The following is a 22,938-nucleotide window of genomic DNA, read 5'->3' as shown; positions in this document are numbered from 1 at the left end:
CATGCACGAAAGTACCAGCTATAAATACATTTTAATTCTGATATTTGTCATACCCTTACAATCGTGTATATAATTATCACACTTTAAATCAAATTGTGATTTTCATTTTTAAATATCTACTTATAAATCGGTAACTAAACAGAAGTGTGAAAACCAGGAAAATGTAAACAGTTGTTCCATCATCTGTATTTTATTAAGAGAAATTAGTCACAAATGTGTTTAATAATCATTCATCTTATTCCCGCTAAAACAGTGCTAAAGTTGTTTTAGCTCCTTCCTCTTTAAGCGTTCTTTCTTCTGATTGGCTGTCTATCAAAAGCAGAAGGTTTAGACAGCAGGTGGGTGGAGCTTCTGTGCTCACAGACAGAGCCTAGTGCCCGAGAGGACCACATTAGCATGTGAACTTGTTTCTGCCACCAAGCGGGTGGGGAAGAAATTTTTTGCAATCTGTCAACATTTTCTCAAAATTTTGGATCATCTTGATATTTCTGGTTATCTCAATTCTGAGTTATTTTCTCAGAAGTTTGACTTAGTAAATCTAAATTTTGAGATACCTAGCACATAATGTTGACTTAGGGATCACGCAAAAAAAAAAAAAAAAAAAAACATTCAGTGGCTGGAAGAAACTTCCATACATTAGGGATTCCTGCTTGTTATTACATCATACAGAGCCAAGACTAGAAAAAACTGTTTGAAGCAGTCTGAAGTCTAAGCTTTTGGCTCACGTTTCTAGCTCACCTCATTATTTGAAACTGTTTAATATGAGCATCTACCACTGCAACAGTATGAATACGAGTAAAAATGAATGTAAAATTATTTAAAACACTAAACCGGACAAAAACAGAGTGAAGAAATGTTTCAGCGGCTTTAATGCTTTAAGACAAAGGTGAAGCTTTTACAAGCCGTGTGCGACTTGGCTTTGCCGGCTCGGTGGACGTTAGTGCTCTGTTACGGTTGCCAGGCTGGGCGTCTTCTCCGATGGCGAGTTACCACTGGACACCGACCAAATATCACTCATCTCTGAGAAAGAAGAAGATCACAGTCAGAAAAGTATGGAAGCTTGTTTCTGCCATTGGATTATTTATTTATTTATGCAGCCTGTAAATTTTCAGGTTAGTAACTCGAGATTTTCAGTTAAGTTGAAATTTTTGAGCTAAGGATTCCAAAATGTCGACTCAATAACTCAAATTTCGAGTTAGGCATCTTGAAATTTCGAGTTACTAAAAGTAACCTGGGATAGTAACCTTACACTTCAAGATAACTCAAACCTTTAACTTCCAATTTTTTCCCCCCAGTGGCAGAAAGTTTCTGTAGAAATGTGCGCATTAATTAAAACTAGACAGGATTTTCCATATAAAGATCAATCCAGAGATTTGGGCTTTAGATTGTGGACTTGGAATGGGTGCAAAATTGATTTGGCTACAGTGTATGTGGATGAGAGCTAAAAAAAAAAAATTAATCCTTGAAATAAAATAATGTGAACGTGATTTGAACCTGGCCCTCTGTTCTTTGAGGGTGTTCAACTTGGAAAATTTTCTTGGTATGAAGGTAAAATTTTGTATGGCTTTATTAAATGCACTAAATTATCATACAGGTGGGAGGTACGGATTGATTTTTATATGGAATGAAGGATAGTAATGAAAGGGTCATGGAGTTATACGATGTTAGACCTGTTTCTTTTGCACTGGATACTGTGTGGGTAATTTATCGTCTCATGATTAAATCTTTCAGAAAATCAATTTTTTAAAACAAATAATTTTAAAGTTTAAGTCTGTGGAAACCACAATGCTTTTCCAGTGTCTACTCTATATATGTATACTCTAAAAACAGGTGTTTTAAACAGTGATTTTTGATGTAATGTACAGAGGAAAAGTACATTATTTAAATCACTCTATGTGACAATGAGGTGATTTTAACCTTAACTGCTAAAAATCTGCAAATTTCATATTTGACAATAATTTACCTGTTTTGAATTTGCTGTAAGTGTTGCTTTCTGGCTTGATTCTGCTGCTGGAGCAGAATTCCAGTTCTCTCTCTCTCCATCTGAAACCAGAGAGTGAGTCATCTCGACTACATCAGAATACAGGTGGAATGAACCGTGTGTGTGTGTGTGTGTGTGTGTGTGTGTGTGTGTGTGTGTGTGTGTGTGTGTGTGTGAGTGTGAGAGAGAGATTCACCTGTGAAAAAAGAAGACGAGGAGAATCAGCACAAAGGACATCAGATCAGTGAGAATCCACATCAGTTTATACTTGTCTGGACTCTGAGAAGCAGATAAGAGAACATGTGGGAGCGAACAGGTGAATATTACTTTTTGCTTTTCACACATGAAACAATAAAAACGTAACTGATAACCATGTCTATGCTCATATTTACTGATAGTGAAGGAGTTTAGGTCAAGATGTTTTCACGCATGTATTTCAGCCCTTTCTAAACATTACTCAACAGATGTGCATGTGAGAATACAAATGCCTTTAAAAAACGATCTTTAAGGGTGCTTACTGTAAATGCCTGAATGTTCGAAACAGTTTAAAAGCTCCTAAGATTAAAGCTTGTAATACCAATTTCTACCACAAGATGCTGCAGCAAGATGATGTAACCACACTTGGGCAGTCTGGCAAAAGCCAAAGCCCTTTCAGGAAATGGCTGCAAGAATAAAAACTAATATCAAAAGTGAACAAAAGCCCAGCACACTGGTAAAGTGCTGCCCCCTGATGGTAAAACTTAGTTAAAATTTGTGAGGATTAAAAAAAAAATACAAAAAAAAAAAAGTACATTTAACCTGCAAGTTGGTACAAAGTGCCAATCTTATGTTTTTCATCTGGGATCAGCTCGATCACCAGGAATGAAAATACAGCTGTGTAATAATCATAATTTAGAATAGTTAACTCATTCAACAGCTTACTATGATCTGTGCTTTAGATGATTAATTTAAGAAACATAAATCTCAAAGCAAGAAAAACTTAAGCATAAGCTATGCAGGATATATATGTACCAGCCACTTTGTTAGGTACACCTGTTTAGATGTTTAACAAGCAGTTAATCAGCCAATCACATGGCAGCAACTAAATGCATTTAGGCTTGTAGACATGATCAAGATGACCTACTGAAGTTCAAACTGAGCATCGGAACAAGGGAAAAAAGTTGATTTAAGTGACCCTGAATGTGGTGTGGTTGTTTCCAGTGAGTGGCAGTGCTCTGGAAGAAAATGGCTTGTTGGTGTTAGATGAGAATGGTCAGACTGCTTCAAGCTGATAGGAAGGGAACAGTATCTCAAACCACCACTCATTAGCACCAATATATGCAAAACTGCATTTCTGAATGCACAACATATTGAAGCAGATGGGCTGCAGCAGCAGAAGACCACACCAGGTGCCACTCCTGTCAGCTAAAAACAGGAAACTGAGGCTACAATTCACTCCTTAGCTAGGCTGCGGTGCCTAAATGATGCTCACTTGGTGCTGAGTTTTGCTGTTGACCATGTCCATCCATCCCTTTATGACCACAGCTGCTCCAGGCAGGATAATACATTGTCTCAAAAAGTTCAAACTGGTTTCTTGAACACAACAAGTTCACTGAAATCACATGGCCTCCACAGGCACCAGATCTCAATCCAATAGAATAACTCTGGGATGTGGTGGAACAGGAGATTCACCTGATGGATGTGCAGCCAATCAAATCACTGATTAAACCAAACTTAACTGGATGAGTAATGTGGTAGGCTGCTCCAGCAACTTGGACCATTAAAGGGAAATCCATATACTACATAAATCTAGTCTGAACACACCTCATCCAAACTAGCTTGTAATCAACACCCTTATGCCCCACTGTTAACTATATTACACTGTAAAAGCTTCTGCAATAAGAGCTTTCAAATCTTTATGATGTGCTTTCATTTCATCTGAGGGGCTACAGGTCGATGTCAGAAATGAGGCACGTTGCGTGCACTCACCATGATAAACAGAGGGGAGCTGATGGTGCTGAGCAGCTGGGGGGCGTTGGTAGTCACTGAGTGGACTCCAGCACACCAGGCTAGGGAGTAGAGCCATGGCTGGCTGATCACATACAGGTTGGTGGTTATGTTGACTGCAGCGTACTTCCTGCACACAGGAGAGGAGAAAGTCGTAACTATTACTAAACACAAGGGGGAGACCAGTACAGACACTCAGTGGGTAACCTGATGAGCTCAGTGGACATAGAGGTGTAGTCCAGGTTGAGTTTGACGATGTGGTTATTCTGGAGCTCCTCTAGAGGGAGCCGACTGCCGGAAGTCTGCTGGAACTCAGGATCGAGTTCCTGGACCAGAGCTCGGAGGTCTGATGGCAGCCAAAGCACCTGGAGAGTGTGCACACGCACACACACACACACACGTATACATGGTGTCACGCACTACTCACTCAAAGTAAACTGCCGTCTTTAAACTGCCTACTATCAAACAAATGTTAAATTACGAGGTTTCACAATGGAGCCTGGTGTTAGAGAACAGTTCAAGGTTGAATTCTCTACCTGTGAGGACTGAATGGATGACTCATTTTGGATGACTTCAAGCGTGCGCTGGATCCAGGTGTCTCTGTATGGGTGACCTCTGGGCGGACGGTAGAGGTCAAAGATCACTAGTTTGTCCGTCTGAGCTGCCAGCTGGAGGAAGGTCTGGAGGTTGCAGACGGACTGGTTTCCAGCCCGCTGTCGGTCCTCTGCTCCCAGAGAGCCGGCCGTGCCGAACGGATTGTGCTGCAGGAGATGAGCATCAATAACCAATCAATACACTGATATGACAGGTGATATGCCCTTCATTGGCCAGCTAATTTTTTAAGTCTGTGGTGATGAGGTGTCCCATTTAACAACCAACTCCATCTTGTAGTTATAGTAACACTCTTAAACCTCAAATATAGTAAACAAATTCTCTTTTTTACTATTTCTTTGTATCCATCCATCTTCTGCCACTTATCCTGGTCCAGGACAGGAGGGCGGTAGTCCAGCAGATATTTATTTATTTATTTATTTTTTTGAGCATCTTCTCAGATTTGTGGTACTTTTTAAAAATTTTTATTTGATGGCAATAGTAGCTAATCCTTTTTTAATAATAAAAAGCTACCTTAAGCTGCTCCCTTATTCACAAAGGGTCACCACAGAAGGTAGCTCCACATGTTTGATTTGGCAGATTTTTACACCAGATGCCCTTCATGATGCAGCCCCAAAGAGATCTGTGTCTCCTCTTTCACTCTTTAGGCAAATGTATGAACCACTGGAGCAACTCAAAAAACAACTTTATTGTCAGTTTAAAGTTAAAATATAATTATTGTCATCCATTAATTTTCAATTTCATCATTTAAAAAGAAAAAAAGGAAAAATAGTAAAGCACATTATACCGACTCATATTTGGGTATAAAAACATGAATGTGGTTTGAGATTCCTCACTCCTGTTCAAAATGGCTTAAATAAATAAATATCATGAAATTGATATACAGCACTTTGTGGTGCTGGATGGTCTTTGAGACAAATGGGGTAAGTGTTTCACCCACAGTGGAGATTCCATTATGGTGGGTGGTCCAATTTCTGGAAACAGCGTGGGCAAATCAGTGAAAATTGAAAGCATCATGAATAAGGTGGTCTACCACAACATCTTGATGCATCATGGAATCCCTTCTGGACAATACCTGATCGTGGTCGTAGGTTCATATACCAACAAGACAATGATGGAGACTGTTTGGAATCTGGAGTCCTGAAACTGACGGACTGGCCAAGTCAAAGTCCAGACTTGAATGCTATGAACAGGTTTGGGATTTAGTGGACTCAAAAATAGATCGCACAAAAGTTTAAACCAAAACAAGTCTTCATCAATAACAAGAGAGACTGTTGAAGAATACATAAAACAATGCCAACAAGAACGCGAGCTGTTATCAGGACCAAAGGAGGCCATAAAAATGTTATGTTTGTTGTGAATTATGTGTGAATAACGACTATCGAGTTGTTTCAATTTGTTATTTAATAAATAATATAGTTTTCAGTTTTAAACAAGATTTAAAAAAATAAAAATTTTATGACAGGTGGTCTAATAAATTTGTTAAGCTCTGTACGTTCCTCTAAAGTAGTGTTTCTCAACTGTGGGGCGCAGGGTCATGACAGGTGGGGGTACGACTTGGGAGAAAAGTCATGCGGAACAAATGTTCAAGGAAATTATGTTAGCAGGTACGTTAGCATAGCGACTAGTGAAATTCTTCACCGTCTTGTGTGTACATAGAGCCGGCATGCCGCTTCACCACCAAGTATCAGAGAATTGCTATCACAATCATAGGATATCATGATAATATAACGTGTTACTCTGGAATTCCCAATCCTAGTAGAAGATAGGAATCCTCAGGATCTCAGAGACTCACAGACAGAAACCAGTCCCCGGCGTTCAGTCTCTCCAGCTCGTTCCAGGTAAACATGGCAGCTGGGGTATTGGTCCGATTTGGGAAAACCTCGTGGATGTTGGTGGTCCGTCGCAGAGTGTAGTCATGCATCAGGAAAGGCACCCCATCAAAACTAGAGCGGGGACAGGATAACAGTATGAGACTGTGAATGGGGCGGAGAGCTTGTAGAAACAGGAAAGTCAGTTTGTCTGAAAGGTTATTGTGTTTTAAATTTAGCAGCCTTAACTGAGACATGGATGAAATGAGGGACATTTCTGCATCGAAGGATACAAATTTCATCACTTAAATCACACTAATTAAAAGGGTGGCGGTGTAGCAATTTTTGTTATTAGGTGGGCCAAATGACTGCCTACTGCCAATAATGCTTTTCATTACTTGTCTTTAGAAACAGAACTGGAATACGATAATGTTATAACAGTCCTTATGTACAGAGCTCCTGGCTCGAATGTGGATACATTTATTGATACTTTTAGAAAAGCATAATGTAAATAAAACCCTGATAATATGTGGGGACTTTAACACTGAATTCCTCAAAAGGTTCGAGTGTCTGATCATTTTGTTGCTGGTGAGGTTGCCATCACAGTCGGTATAAATGGTGCTAGAATCAAAGGATGGTGTGATGCAGTCTGTACCTTTGGGAGCAGATGCTAAAAGTCTCACTGCACCATTTTTGGAATAGCATCAAAAATAACTGCATATTCTCTTGGAGCCACAGGAAATTTATACAAGGATAGGAATTCTGAATATGATAATAATCCATTTGAATTTAGGAGTTGGCTAACTAGATTTATCAGTGTCTTATTTTTATATTTGATATCATTGTTGTTCCAAATATATTTATGTGGTGAGAACTTGTGTTGGTACACAAGTGACCAGATTAATCACATGTTTATGAAGACGAGTTTCAGAGGGATTTTGGAGATGCTGAAATTATATCTTAATAAAAAAGGCAACTTTTCAGATGATCTCACATTTTGGTTTCATTGTATAGAAATTCACAGATATTTAACTTTCTTTTTTTTTATTATTGGTATATCATATAACGTCCCTTCCGTGTGGGACTTTTAAGGAAAAATTCACATTTTTTTATTTTTGTCAGACCAGGCTTTAATTTCCCATTTGTCCTTTAGAAAAAGCGTGGTATCATCTGCCAGCTGACTGGCAATAATATTTTTATTAGCTACGGATATTTCAGAGATTCCACTTGTTATAATTTGGGTTGATAGTATGTGCATTGAAACTATAAATAAGTATGGAGATGCAGGACAACCTTGCTTAAGACCCACTTTAACATTGAACCTATTAGTACAACCATTTGATAATTTTATGGAAGGACTGTGGTTTTTGTACACAGAGTTGCTGGCTGACCTAATGGTTACATCAGTCTCCAGACCATCACTCCCAGCCTCCACCGCCCTCTCAAAGGACATCAGGGTGTTTTCTGGAGCGAGCTGCAGGGCGAGAATCAACAGAGAACAGCAACTTGCAGCTGCAATCAGTACATGCATAGATGCGTAGGACTTTCATCTCTGAACAAGACGGACAGGAAGGATGTGAACTTCCCCTTCTTCTTGTGTCAAAACAAAAAAAGGGGAAGTTCAGGGCCGGGCGCTGTCCAAGAACATATTTCAGATTACACGGACTGCTGAGTCACAATCAGGCTTAAAACTCTACAATAGGCCAAAGAATTGTGCAACTGTATGAAAAGAAAAGAAGTGAAAAACAACAATGTTACCCTCAGAAACAGAAACTGTTCTACTACTTATGGTTTGTTTATCAAAAGAAAATCTGCTTGTCATTTCTTTATGTATAATCTTCTAAGACCAAGCTTGTAATGTTTACTGGAGCAGGAACTGACTGGGCTTTTGCTCACCATAGGGGCTCCTCTGTGGCCGATGAGAGCCGGTGCAGGGCCCAGAGTCCCCTCCTCCTTAATACAAGGAGAATACAACCCAAGGGGGACCAAGTAAAGGGAAACCAGGATGGTCAGGTACATGACCAGGATCAGGCCTCGCCGTACTGAAACACAAACACCCAAAAAGAAAGCATGAATGCAAAGAAAGACGCTGGAAGCAACTGAGGACTGAATTCGTAAATGATTCATAAATTATTTCTTTGGTTTTAACCCCAATATTTATCTGACCTACTTCACACTTTATTGATGTATTGCTGAGAAGGAAGAAGTGCTGAGAAGCTGATTAGATAAGTTGGAAAATCCCACTAGATCAGCAGTTTGTGGAATACTCAGACCAGCCTGTCTAGCACCAAGAACCATTCAAAGCCACTTAAATCACCTTTCTTCCTCATTTTTTTTTTTTTTTTTTTTAAAAAAGCCTGTCATGTCTGGCAGTTTTCGCAATCGGAATATGATCCGAATGCTCTGGTGTACCAAACATATTTGCTTTTCCAAGAATAGCTCTATAAGTTTTCCAATAGGCTACTCTTGTTAATGTTTGTATTTTAATTTTATTTTATTTATTTACACCAGGCCTGACAGGTAGAAAGGAAAGGGTTAGAAAAAAAAAAGAGTGAGAAAGATAACAGAACAAAAAACAAACAAAACAAAAAAACAAAAAAAAAAAAAAACAAAGGGGAGAAAAGAATAAAGAATGATATACACACATACATATATACATACACACATCCACATATCTATACACATGCACATACATACACACACACACACACACACACACACACAAAATCCTGCTGTTGCTTGAAAATAATGTGTGTATGTGCCTCTGTCATGGAACGCACTCACCAATGGAGGCAAGAAACCGCAACCACGCCCCCCGTGATCCAGAGGCAAACAGGGAAAGACCCAGAGGACGCGGCCTATCCACGGCCCACCAGGACCTCAGAAGACGGGAGGCCACACATCCCGATGGCAACTGTGCACACACCCCAGAGGAGGAAGGAGGGAGACCCCAGACGGACCCCCCCACGGCCAAACGGCAAGAGCCCAGAGAGCCAAAGGCAATGAGCAGCCAACCCCCGCCGCAGGCCGGCACCCCCCGCACGAGCCGAGAATGCGGCCCCAAGGCCCTAGGCGCTCGAGAACCGCCCGACACCCAGCAGAGCCCCCCCCCCCCAACACCAAAGAGGCCCGAGCCACCCCCAGGCCACAACCGCCAAGGGAGCGGGCCAAGAGCCACGCCAAGACATCCGACCATAAACCCCGGGACCCACGGGAACCCGACACCCTAGGGGCGGCAGTGGCAATCTGTGGGAAGCGGTAGAGAGCGATAGGGAGAGGTGACTCCCACCCTCCACAACCATGTCCCACAGGTGCCAAGGCTCAGCAAGCCACAGACCCAGGACCTGCTGTCCCCACACACACACACACACACACACACACACACACACACAAGTGTGTTTTGCTATCTTTGTGGGGAATTTCCATTGACTTCCATTCATTTCTACAGCCTAAACCTTACCTTTACCCTTTTCCTAACCCTAACCATCACATACCTAACCCTAACCCAAACTCAATTCATACCTTAGCCCTAACTCTGACCCCTGACCCAAAAACAGGGTTTCCCCTTGTGGGGACAAGGTTCCAGTCCCCACAACGTAGTATATGTCAGGAAAATTGTCCCCACAAGGTATTATAAACATACGCACACACACACACACACACACACACACACACACACACACGCACCCACGCGCCATATACTCATACTCACACATATGACAGTCACACATTCATGCACACACACACACAGAACTCACATGGACACCAAGTGTGGGCAAGTGAGTACCAGCACAGAGCCAGCAGCACCCCAGGGAAGCAGCCAACCCGGCCCCAAACCACTAGCCAATCCCTACCCCAGGCAGGGTGCATGAAACTGGGGTGTAGAAGACCCACCCTCCCCCTCCTTCCACTCAACGTGTTTGGAGTGATATGTTGGGTGTATGTAATGGGAAGAATATGTATGACTGCGTGAAAGTTACAGTACTATTAAAATTGGAGGGACAGATGTAATGAGAACTGAGCAACAGCGCCCATCCACACCACCCCCCAAGGCCCTCAATGTCTAAGATGTAAATAAAATTCCTCATTCTGATGACCTGATGAAGTTCAAACTGAGCATCTTAACCACATTTATGTACCTAAATGCACTGAGCTGCTCCCAGGTGATTGGACAATGAGGAGTTGAACAGGTGTACCTAACAAAGTTGCAGGTGAGTGTATTTTATATTGTCCTTTTTTTTTTTTTTTTTTTTTTTTTTTTTTTGCATTGTCTTTTAAAAACTTAAAACTACATTTGAATTTTTTTTTAACTCCCTCTGTGGATCATCTTTTTGTGTATCAGAACAGGTGACACCTCACCTCTGCTTTTCATGCGAAAGAAATGCAACGCCACAGGCCAAGCCAGCGATGTCGTCAATAAGACTCCGCCCACATGTAAGAAAGGTGCTGTTACCTGGTCAGGAAGACAGACACACACACACACACAAAAAAAAAAATCTAGTAAGATCTATCATCAGAAGTGGAAACCACACAGAGAACAAAGGCTGGTGGAGGAGAAGAAGAGCATCACCTGGAAGGACAGCAGCAGTGTCCTCCATTCTTTACTCCACAGGTCAGACAAGACGGCTGTAGCTATGACGGAGACCGTCAGGCTCACCAGGATCCCGACCTACCAAAAAAAGTCACCTATTAGACTAATCAGTATCAAAATGTAGCAATATGAAAAATGTTTAACATCTGAAGAAAATATTTGAGATTTATTTAGTCACATGAATTAAACGTCCCAATAAGCTGAGAGCAGAGAACTGCCAGTTCAGTTTTAAGGGTGCCGGTTGGCTCTCAGCGGGCTGGATTTTAAAAATGTTAATCTAAGTTTTCAGATGATCTCTGTGTTAATGTAAGGAGAAAAAACAAACATAAATACAGAATATAAGGCAAAAAACAGAGTTTGTAAAATTCTAATGAGCTTGAAAGTCAATATTTGGTATGAACACATTTATTCTTCAGCACAGCCTGAACTCTCTGGGGCAGCTTTCCTGTCATTTCTTTAAGTAGTCTTCAGGAATAGTTCTCCAGGCTTCTTGAACATTCAAAGCTCTGCTTTGGATGTTGGCTGCCTTTTGTTCTGTTCTCTGTCAAGATGATCTCACACTGCTTTAATAATGTTGAGGTTCAGTCTCTGGGGAGGTCAGTCTGTGACGGATAGCGTTCCATTGTGTGTTTTTCTATCCAGGTATGCTTTTACTGCATTGGCAGTGTGTTTGGGAACATTCTCATGCTGAAGAATGAAGCTGTTGCCAGTCAGGTGCTTTCCATATGGCAGGGATCCTCAAATCCAGGCCTCGAGGTCCAGTGTCCTGCAGGTTTTAGATGTGTCCCTGATCCAACACACCTGATTCAAATGGCTGAATTACCTCCTCAGTATGCAGTCAAGTTCTCCAGAGTCCTGCTAATGACTTCTATATTTGATTCAGGTGTGTTGGATCAGGGACACATCTAAAACCTGCAGGACACTGGACCTCGAGGCCTGGATTTGAGGATCCCTGCCATATGGTATTGCATGGTGGATCAAAGTCTGATGAAATTATGAATGCAGATAAATACCATCAATTTTAACCAGCTCTGCAACACCATTGGCTGAAATGCAGCCCCAAATCATGACAGAGCCTCCACCATGCTTTACAGATGGCTGTAGACACTCATTGCTGCACCTCTCTCCTGACCTCCTCTGTAATTCTTTTTTTTTTTTGTAGGTCTGCCGTTTCTTTTGTCCTCCACTTTCCTCAAATTTTCAAGGACACACTGCACATTATGCTCAGACATGCCAGGTTTTGGGCCAATAGCTCTTTGGGAATCACCTTGTTGGTACAAAAATACTATTTTATGCCTGTCAAACTGTGTTATCTTTGCCGTTTTTCATAAAGTGTTTAAAGATGGTCTTTAAATGTGGTTCTTTGCTTAGTTGTCACATGACACACTTGAAATTTGTGGTCTGAAAGAAAGAAAAAAAAAAAAAAAAAAAACAGTATGGGAGACATCAGTGAGTTACCTTGTGACCCCAGTGTAAATAAAGCTTCTGGCCCTCTGAGAGCAAACACACAGCCAGCAGCTATCAGAGAAAGAAAAGCACAGACAAAATAAATGTTAAAAAAAGATGATGGGAACGGTACAAAGTCTCAGCTAACATCAGCAGTTTTCACAGCACACCATAAACAGATACATTTTGTGAGATATATTCATTCACATGGCTTTAAAATCAACACAGTAATGCCTGTTTTGTACTCTTTCCCCTCTTTTTATTAACTGTTTTTGTAGCTCAGGAAACAAAGGTCATATAACAGCATAACATGGTAGGCCCTCTTTATCAGTGTAAAGGTGACTATATAAACACCTCCTGCACACAGGAATCTCACAGGACAGCATGAGACAGCTGTTTGGTCACATTTATGGCACCGGCATCAGGGTTTATATAAAAACCCAGCCTTTATTTGCCTTTCATGGCCAGTTTGACCCAAGCTCATTAAAAGTGTTTCAGCTGTATTCCTCAGATTCCTCTGTGCAAACACACTTGCAAAGAGTGAGTTATTTTTTTAAATCCACAAATTCCTGCTTAAATTTTGCAGCCAACATGCATCTCATCTGCATATGAAGATGAAGGAAGTGTTACAACAATTTGTAGTTATATGGTGTAACCATTTATCCAAGTATTTTCTACTCCACCACAGGATAAAATCCATAGAGTACTAGAAAGAACCCTTTATGTTTGCGGCAGGGAGGACGAACTCCCTGTTAACAGGAGAGGACCTTCAGCAGGACCAGGGGCTGGTTTTGGGGGTCAGAAGACAGAAACACAGGATGAAAGGCGGGGTACATCACAGAACTAACACAGAGACTGGCTACCACAGTTAATTGGCCTGTGGCAATTTAGAGTCACCAGTTGACTTAATGAGCATGTCTTTGGACTGTGGGAAGCTGCCATACCTGGAGATCTGAACATACAGGAAAAATATGCAAATTCCACACAGGAAGGATTAGTGAAGTACAAAGAAGTTCCAGTACGTCTATTTTCAAACTGTAAACAAAGGCAGACTCACTGGTTTCCCTGTTTTCACTCTTTATGACTAACAGCCTCCCAGCTTTTCCTCTATATTTATGAGTAATAATATTGACCCTCTTGCATAACTCTGCAGCAAAGCAAATGTATCAAAATGTCAAACTGGGACAGAAACGACTGAAAACACGTGTAAAACTGATGCGGGGGTGCAGATCAATCGATTTCCTATTAATCTACTTGTGGCAGTGGGTTATGGTTTGTGGGAGAGGTGGGGCAGGATGGTTGACCATGTGGCACATCCAGTGTGTGTTTGCCAATTATTCTCTCTCTCTCCATACAGTAGGTGTGGGACCGGAGGATGAGGAGATGAACAGAGTGAAGCTGTAATGCTCCAAAGCCAGGCAGTTGGCTCCCTGCCTGGTGTGGTACACCCCAGCCTCTATCAATCCTGTGCTCAGAGCTTGTTCTTGTGTTGCCATGATTAGTGCCTCTGTGCTGTCTGTCAGTCCAGCTTTGTCCAGCCATTGGTAGGATTTTTCTATATCAGCCAATTCTTCAGTCTGCCGGTGGTATATGCCGTGCAGAGGCCTGTTCTTCCATGACGGTTCCTGTTCTTCCTCCTCCTCTTTCTCAGGTTTCTGCTGCCTGGAAACTCACTAAGCACATGATCCTTTGTGGCCATCTTCCTGATGTATTCATGGATCTTTGTTGTTTCATCTAGGACACTGACACTCACTAGTCCTTAGCCTCCTTCCTTCCGCTTAGCGTACAATCTCAGGGTGCTTGATTTGGGGTAAAACCCTCCATGCATGGTAAGGAGCTTTCTTGTCTTGACATCAGTGGCTTCCATCTCCTCCTTTGGCCAGCTTATTATCCCAGCAGGGTATCTGACAACTAGCAGGGCGTAGGTGTTGATAGCCCGGATCTTGTTCTTCCCATCCAGCTGACTCTTCAGGGCTTGCCTTACCCTCTGCAGGTACTTGGTGGTTGCAGCTTTCCTAGCAGCCTCTTCATGGTTGCCCTTTGCCTGTGGGACTCCAAGGTACTTGTAGCTGTCCTCAATGTCTGCAATGTTGCCTTCTGGTAGTGTAATCCCCTCAGTTCTGACTACCTTCCCTCTCTTTGTTACCATTCAACTTCTCCGGTCCGACATTCCAATGTCATTGCTGTAGATCCTAGTGGTGTGGATCAGTGAATCGATATCTCGTTCACTCCTGGCATACAGCCTGATGTCATCCATGTTCAGGAGGTGGCTGATGGTTGCTCCATTTTGCAGTCGGTATCCATAGCCAGTTTTGGTATGCTTATGGCCAACAGTAACCGCTGAGTTATGAATTAAAGACAACTTTTGCTGGCAATCTCTCACCCATCCTTTCAACGTGTTGATAGACACTGCCGTATCAAGATTGACACGGAAGCGATGGCCTTAAATTAAAGGTTTTTGCAGGATCTCACAAAAGTAACTTGGGATCTCGAAAATGTTTTGCAGGATCTCGCAAAAGTGCATTTTTTTTTTTCCCTCCCGTGTATTTTTTTCTCTCCGCCATGTCCCTTCTGGGGTTCCGTAGAAAACCTATGTTAGATGAAGAGTCAGTGCAGTGTTTGTGTCTCACCATGAGCACTGTGACGTAGGTGAAGAAGATCGCGGCAACGACCAGGAGCACCACAGACCACGGGAACCAGAAGCCCAGGTTCCCGAAGTTAAACCTTCAATGAGAGGAAGTAAAACACATGTAAAGTTTCACTGACGGAAAACTAAGTTGTTTTAGTTACATGTTCAGTCGACAAAGTCGTCGCGCACATGAACTTAAATTTGGCACTAATGCAGCAGATTAACGTGAATGTTGTGCTTGTGTGCAGTGATGCATTCATCTATGACCATACTATAAGTGCTGGAGTTGCTCCACCCACCAGTCAAAGTCATTGTAGTCATTCTTGGCTTGTCCCCAGAAATAGAGGAACACCAGTGTCAAGCAGAAAGCCGCCACGAGCAGAGTAAAGCTGGCACCCTCCAGCTGTTGGTGCCAAAGAAAAAACAAAGATTTTTTTTTTGTTAGTCTCTTCTTTAAATCTGATCCCTGCACTGTTTAATGCTCTGAGGAGGAGTAAGACCAGCCTCTGGCATTTGTATACAAGTGGTATGTTTCCAGTCGATTATGTAATAAAGACGGGTGGTACTAGTGTTTTGTTTTTTTATTTCTTGTTAATTCACTATGAATCTAAAAAAATATATCTTGGTCACAATCAGTTTTTAATTGTGAATGTTGACTACCAACAGAACTGGATCAGCTGTTTTTGGTCAGCTAAGTAAAGCCTAAGTCAGAGTTTGAGTTGAGTCTCATGCCTGGACATCTGTCTTTATTTCAATTTTTCTGTGAGCTATACGGAGCGAGGCCGGTGCAAGTGTTTGTATGTGAAACTGAACGTGAATGTGGAACAGAAGCGGTACCCAGGGAGCTGCATCTTGGAGACTGGATTTATTTTATTCTGTTAGCACACAAAGAACAAAGGTTGATGTAAATATATATTTTTCAGTTGTAACAGGAAAACATTATATTGGAAATCCAGAGAAAATGTTTTCCCAAGAACTGTGCCAAAGAAATCACATTTTAGAGAAAGTCTAACATAAACTGACTTGTTTTTTTTAAAGATGCTGTACAATCACTCCACACTGGAAAAAGAACAGTGCAAAGAAATCACTAAAAGCCCCAAATTACCCTGACATTCGTGCCCATGATGAGTGGATGTAAACTTCTAACCACAACTTTATCTGCTGCACTATTAAGTAAACCCTCCACTAAGGCAGCTCACTCTCTGGGCGGTATTTACTTTTAAAGGAATAGTTTGTATTTGGTATTTATTTATTTTTGTTTAATTTGACCTTTTTAAACATACTTTAAGAAGTTTTTAGTTCAATTAAAGAAAAAAAAACAATCAAATAAGTGCAGCATGACGAATGTTTACTTTGATTACACAAACATTGTGCAGGAGTAGGTAATGAATAACATGAATAATTTGAGCAAAGACACCAAAAACATGACCTCCTCGGCAGAAATAATTACAAAAATCATTTTTTGTTTCTGTAATGGTTAATCCTCCATTATGTGCAAACTCTTTAATCAAAATGATATTGTTCATGCTAAAACATAATTTTCAAATTTACTGTTTTGTTATCAGATTAATAGATAAATAAATGAATAACTATTATTTTTAATTTTTAACTTAAGATTTGACAAATTTCTAAAACATTTATGTTTTCTTGTTTTTATGACAGGTGGTCTTATAAATTTGTTAAGTACTGTTGGGAAAAACTGGCTTTTAATCCTCTGCTGCTTACAAATGAAACAAGCTACAGGTCTATTTACATATCTGCAGCTTTTAAAGCCTCTATAATTGTTTATAATCCATTCTTAAATGCCATATGATTTTTTGTATACAGGTTTCTACTGAAAGAGATCTTGTTTAAATAAAGGATTTCATTATAATAATATTAAAGTAGTACTTATACCTCTGAATGTCTTCTTCCACTGCTGTTTTCTAAATGACGTTCGCTTAGAATTCAGAAACTAAAACTCACTGACTCTACTGTAAAACACACTGTTAACCAAGCACAGTAGGATTCATTCATTCTTAACTTAATGATAACCAGCAGAGGACTCTGGCTGGACCAGATGCGACTCTTGTGTTGCTGTTTTCTGACCTTGTTGCAGCAGCAGTCTCCCGGCTGACTCCTTTCATAACGTCTCCACCGGCAGCCGTACACACCGGCCAGACACGACACAAAAGGCTGGTGCTCATAACGTCGCAGCAACTTCACTCTAAGGCAGCTCAGCCACTGGGACAACGTGGACGCCATGGCTCATACACACTCAGCTACAGCCTCCATCCTGCTCTGACGCACACAAACACCTGGAGGGCAGTAATAGCTTAAAGTCTAAATGTGCTTTACATTACATTCATGTGCATAATTAAATCTAGACATCACAAAAAAAAAAATAAATTTAAAACATTGTGTGGCCTGAGCCTTTTTTTTTTTTTAACAATGATGTTGAGGAGACAGCAAGTACAACAGGTACAAAAAGTTTGTAATTATGAATTTGGATTGCCCAAGATTTAATAAATCATAACTTTTAGGGTGCATTGCAGCACACATCCATGACCCTAAGTAGGATAAGAAAATAGCCTGAGTGAAAAATATTTGGAAACTAAACCTGAGCTCATTATTTTACTGTCTTTCAGTTTGGGATAACCTGACAAAGCCTCGGGCTCAGCTCCCACAGAGGCAGAGTTACAGACCTCAGTGGTTTGTTTTGTCTGTCACCGGCAGCCTCCTTCTGATATGAGACTCATGTGGGTCATTATCATTTCAGGAGAACAAGGAACGCTCACTAGTTGTATTCTCCTCCTTTACTTTATAGTGCACTTGTGAATTGGTTGAAACAAAATGTGGCCTGTAAATACAGATAAACTAAGTATGAACACATGGTGAACGCATGACTAAGGCATACCAACAAAGCCAGCACAAAAAAAGTGTGGTCCTTTTTTCCACCAAGAGCTGAAAAGAGGGGTCCAATGTATTATCCCTCACTGCCACGCCAAGAACTAGGATGGTTTATTATGGTTATCCTCCACCACCAAAAAAAACTGACAAAAGAGAAGGTACAGAAAAAAAGAAAACATCCTCAGCAGAAATTCGTGAAAAGTTTAAGGACGTAAAACAAAAATAAATAAATAAAAATGACTAGGAGAGACTACTGGCCCTACATGGAAGGTCTATTTTCAGCCCCCAGCTGATAGCAGTCAAAAAACCGTCTTGTCTACATAAAACACACAGTAAGGCAGCTCAGTAAATCAGTAATCCAAGTTGGCTCTGACAAAGTAACAGAGCCCAAAGCCAAAGCTCTAAACAACTAATTTCTAGTGCTTTTAGCCAACACCAACTCTTTTCCTTGTCCAATATTCCAAGAGATGTGGCTAACACCTACATCTGTGACACACCAGCAATGCCTGAAATCACTGTTTCTGAAAAAGCCATACGCAAGTTGCTAGAAGACATCAACCAAATAATGCAGGAGGCCCAGACGGCATCAAACCAATGATGCTAAAGGAGCTGTCATCAGTGCTTTCCGCTCCACTTACCCTCATCTTCAACCATTCCTTGGAGGAGGGCAAGGTTCCAGAAGCCTGGAAAGAGGCATTGGTGACTCCCATTTTCAAGAAAGGGGAAAAGCTCAGCTGCCAATTATAGACCTATCTCACTAACATGCATCTGCTGCAAACTCTTAGAGCATATTGTGGTCAGCAACATCAAGGCACATGCAAACAAGCATAACTTGCTCTATGACCTCCAACATGGATTTAGATCAAAGAGGTCATGTGAGACAACTGTTGAGCTTCACTGATGATATCCTGAAAAATATGACAAATGCCAACAGACAGATGTGATTATAATGGACTTTGCAAAGGCCTTTGATAAAGTCGAACACAGCCAGAAAATGAGACGGCTCTACAGTCAGATCTTGATCAGTTATTCGAGTGGGAAAGGAAAATGGCACATAGCGTTTCACCCAGGTAAATGCAAGGTCCTGTCTATCACAAGAAACACCCGAGTGATTGAAAAGCAGTACACAATGAGAGGACACACAGACACAAAGAGTCACCAAGACCAAATATCTACGAATGTTGCTAGACTCAAAGATGTCCTGGAAGGCCCATATAAATAGCTGCCAAGGGAAATATGGTTTCCTATGCCGAAACTTACAGATCGGTTCCAAGTCGGTAAAGGAAAGGGCCTATTTCTCCATGGTACGCCCTAAGTTAGAGTACTGCAGCACAGTATGGGACCCAGCTGATAAAGCCATCCAGAAAATCGAAATGGTCCGATGCAGAGGAGTGAGATGTGTATTGTCTAGGTACTGAGAGGGCTCCAGTGTAGGAGACGTGCTCTAATCCCTCAAGTGACCTAGCTTGCAGTCAAGGCGGAAACAATACTTATGTACGTTCCACAAGATCATTCATAGACATGTGGCAATAACACCTTCTGATCACATGGAGCCACTGAACAGAACATCACGCTACTCCAACAAACCATCCCATTCAGCTGTTAAAAAAACAAAAAAAAAAAATCACTACAGGGACTCATTCTTCCCAAAAACCATCAGGGAATGGAATGGAGTCCTTTGTCACCATCGAGCAGCCAGACTACTTCAGGTGACTGTTGGCTCCTTGTCTAATCTCAAACTAGTACAAATATGAAAATGAATAAATTAAAAAAAAAATAAAATAAAAAAAAAACTTTGTAAATATGTTCCAGCAGTTTGGTTGTTTTTTTTTTCTTTTTTACAAACTGAGTTCAACTCAAGTTCATAAGACAATGCCCGCAAATGCGCATATTAGTTATTCCCTAATCATCAATTAGTTGGAGGAATAAAATTGGAAGAATAAAGTAGTAGTATTTAAAAAGATGGGGCAAAAACTTTCCTAATGGACTACTGGCATGTCTTGCCCAATTACCAGCATTTTTGTCCAGTCTGCCATGGTGCTACTTATTGGAAATCATAAGGCATGACATCCACAAATATCCAGTAGTCATCACGAAATTAAAGACTAGATTATGACGGTCAAGCCTGCATATATATATGACCGTCAAACTTTGTAAACCTCACTTTGTAAATCGGCACTTTCATTTGTGTGCTGTATCGTGGCCGAACTCAAATCTAGACTCTATTTATTCATAAAACTGTTAAATATATAGAAAAAGGACTCACCCTTGGCCAACCAGCATGAGAATATTAAAAGTGGAGATTTTCCTAACGCAATCTGGTGATGAACGCTTCTGGTGATGAACCTGAGACCTGTTCAGAGCTCAGGCGAGGAGCGGATCGCCACTAAAAACATCGACCCCGTAGCAGCTTTCAGTTCAGCTTTTGTAGGGACAGTTCACCCACCTCCGGGCCGGTTCCGCCTCCCGGTAAACGGCAGAGAAGCCGCCGCAGTGCGTAGCTCTTCCTCGGCTTCCAGGTGGCCTCGGAGGATGAAGCCGCGGCAAGCAAGCGGGAATCACTCACACGGGGACCTGCAAAAGGCGAAAATACAGGAACACAGTTGCGGGCTTATGCAGTCTTGTAGCGCTTCATTTTTGCGCCACCGAGCTTTTAATTACACCTTATTATAAAGTTTATATGTACTGGGGACATTTCAAAATATTTCCATTTTGCCCAACTGTATCAAATTATTCGAAAAGCTTTAAACTACGCGGCTACAGCTTTATTTTGAAATTAATACGGAAATGAGTTGATTGCAAACTCACTGTTTTATTCTGGATGATGTTGATGGCCTGCGCCTCTGTGTTGTCCACCGCCACCTGTTGCTACAGTGATGTAAACACACTACAAGCGCCACCACCATCAGTAATGTTGGTTTGTACGATGGCTTTAAACACGGGTCACAAAGCAAGTTAGAGCAGCCTTCTTGAAACACCTCCAGGCACTTCTGTGGGCAGTTATTTTAAAGCATTATCTAAGTCATCTTTAATTTCACTGGTCACTGCCAGGAGCGGACTGAAACAATTCAGGAACTCAGGCCAACCCTATGCGTTACTGCTATGAAAATAGTTACTGTCCACTACATTTTTAGCTTATTATTTTCACCATCTACAATCATTTCTGCAAATAAAGAAAGTTGTTTTTTTTTTTTTTTTTTAAAAAAAGAACACTAATTTTATAGTAAATAAACATCAAGAAAACAATGACAGGGGATGGGTATAAAACATAAATATATATAAAACAGAAGGAAAAACTTGGATAAGCATTTCTTATGTCAGTTACATTTACAGATAACAGTAAGGCAATAGTTGAAATAGAGTTAAAGCAAAAAAGATGAGTGATAATAAATACAAGTGAAAGACTAAATGCAAGGGGAGCTTTAAAAAAAAATAGAAATGGAGAGAATTGTGAAACTGTTGAATTGTTCTTATTCTAAATAGAATCAATATTAATGACCGGTCTTGAATTATCTGTACAATCATTAATAATCTGTTAGCAAATCGGTCAAAGTTCAATTAAAGTCAGTTCAGTTTTATTTATATTGCACCAATCCAGAACAGTCACTTTACTAGTCAATGACATCAACATCACAAACCTGAATACAAGAGGGGGAGGGGAAAAAAAAAAAAACTATCCAGTTTCTTTTTTCTTAATGAAACAGTTTGAATCCTCCTCCAATTGCAGCGCACCCCTGAGTCTGTTAGTGTTTCCAGTGTGTCCTGTTTGCTATGGCTCATTCCTCCGGTATGAACAGGAACTCTGCTTTCTGAATGCCAACCCCAAACAAACTGATTCCTCCATTAATATCTACACCCTGCAGAGACAGCTTTATTTACTCAAACCTCTTAAAGCAGATAAACTTTACATGGTAAACAGAATAAAATATCTGGTAGTTCTCCTAGTTTACCTTAAGCTTTCATTCCCACTGGGTGGACAGACTCCCACTGCAGCTGCAGGAAAGATTTCCCTAAAGGTTTGTAAATATTAACAACGCTGCACAAACAGGAAACACCAAGTCAGACGACAGGAAGCAGCACATGAAGGACGACAGCAAAAACAGCTGTTGTGGCAGTACAGTCCAGTTTAATGCGATGGAAATTTAAAAGAAAAAAGCAGCTTGCATTTATCCTTTACCACAGAATACAGCTGAGGCTGAAGGGATGTGTTTGGCTTATGACCAAACAACCCAAGTACTGAGCTGAATACAATACTACTGAAAAAGTCAAAGTTCATCTTCTGTCCACCACTGAAGTATCAACCAAATGAACTAGTCCATCTAATTATTAAGGTATTGCATTCAAGACAAAAGCAGTGGCCCAACCAATCTCACCACAGCTGCTAGCACTTCTGTATGTGCAGAAGTGCTAGTAGACCTGCTGCAGATGAAGCAAGTTCAACATGCCCAGGGTATGTTTCTGTTATCTGGGTTCATTTACTGTAACACTGGCAGTCAGGATAAGTGGTCCATGAAGCCAGTTATCAACTTGCAAAGTTAACCCATGTTTCCCCGCATAAGTTCACAGACTATCATATCACAGGTTTGCCATGAATTAATTTTAATCTTATCCTCTCTCCTCAGTGGTGTTTGACGGTCAGAGAAATATATATCAAATCAAATCTGATATAAGGTCAGGAAGTACTTTCTATTGTGTTTGGTAACTCAGGGCCACCATACATACACTCACCAGCCTCTTTGTCAAGTATTTGTTAATACAAACTTCTACTCAGCCAATCACACAGCAGACATGGTCAAGACAACTTGCTGAAGTTCAAACCGAGCATCAGAATGGAAAAGAAAAGTGATTTAAGTGACTGAATGAATGTGGCAAGCTCATGTGAGTATTTCAGAAATACACAGAGAACATTCTAGCTTACATTCACACCTGAGGCCAGTTCAGAATAACCAATTAACCTAAAATGCACGTCTTTGGGACCATGGGAGGAAGCCAG

General features: G+C 40.9%; 1 protein-coding gene across 1 annotated transcript; it reads right to left on the bottom strand.

Moving 5' to 3' along the window:
* Window positions 1–184: 184 nt before the first annotated feature.
* gdpd4b (glycerophosphodiester phosphodiesterase domain containing 4b) lies at window positions 185–21,956 on the bottom strand. Its single transcript, XM_030746399.1, has 18 exons — window positions 21,896–21,956; window positions 20,754–20,832; window positions 20,212–20,519; window positions 17,145–17,353; window positions 15,356–15,459; window positions 15,058–15,151; window positions 12,440–12,499; window positions 10,961–11,059; window positions 10,750–10,843; window positions 8,287–8,432; window positions 7,782–7,864; window positions 6,375–6,525; window positions 4,504–4,728; window positions 4,175–4,332; window positions 3,950–4,097; window positions 2,178–2,260; window positions 1,964–2,043; window positions 185–1,020 (listed from the first exon to the last, which is right to left on the bottom strand). Exons 4-18 carry the CDS (start codon window positions 17,298–17,300, stop codon window positions 938–940), a joined length of 1,764 nt encoding a protein of 587 aa, XP_030602259.1. The 5' UTR covers window positions 17,301–17,353; window positions 20,212–20,519; window positions 20,754–20,832; window positions 21,896–21,956; the 3' UTR covers window positions 185–937.
* Window positions 21,957–22,938: the final 982 nt, after the last annotated feature.

This window comes from Archocentrus centrarchus, chromosome 14, assembly GCF_007364275.1.
Source record: "Archocentrus centrarchus isolate MPI-CPG fArcCen1 chromosome 14, fArcCen1, whole genome shotgun sequence".
Classification (NCBI taxonomy): Eukaryota; Metazoa; Chordata; class Actinopteri; order Cichliformes; family Cichlidae; genus Archocentrus; species Archocentrus centrarchus.
This window is presented reverse-complemented; position numbering and strand designations above follow the sequence as displayed.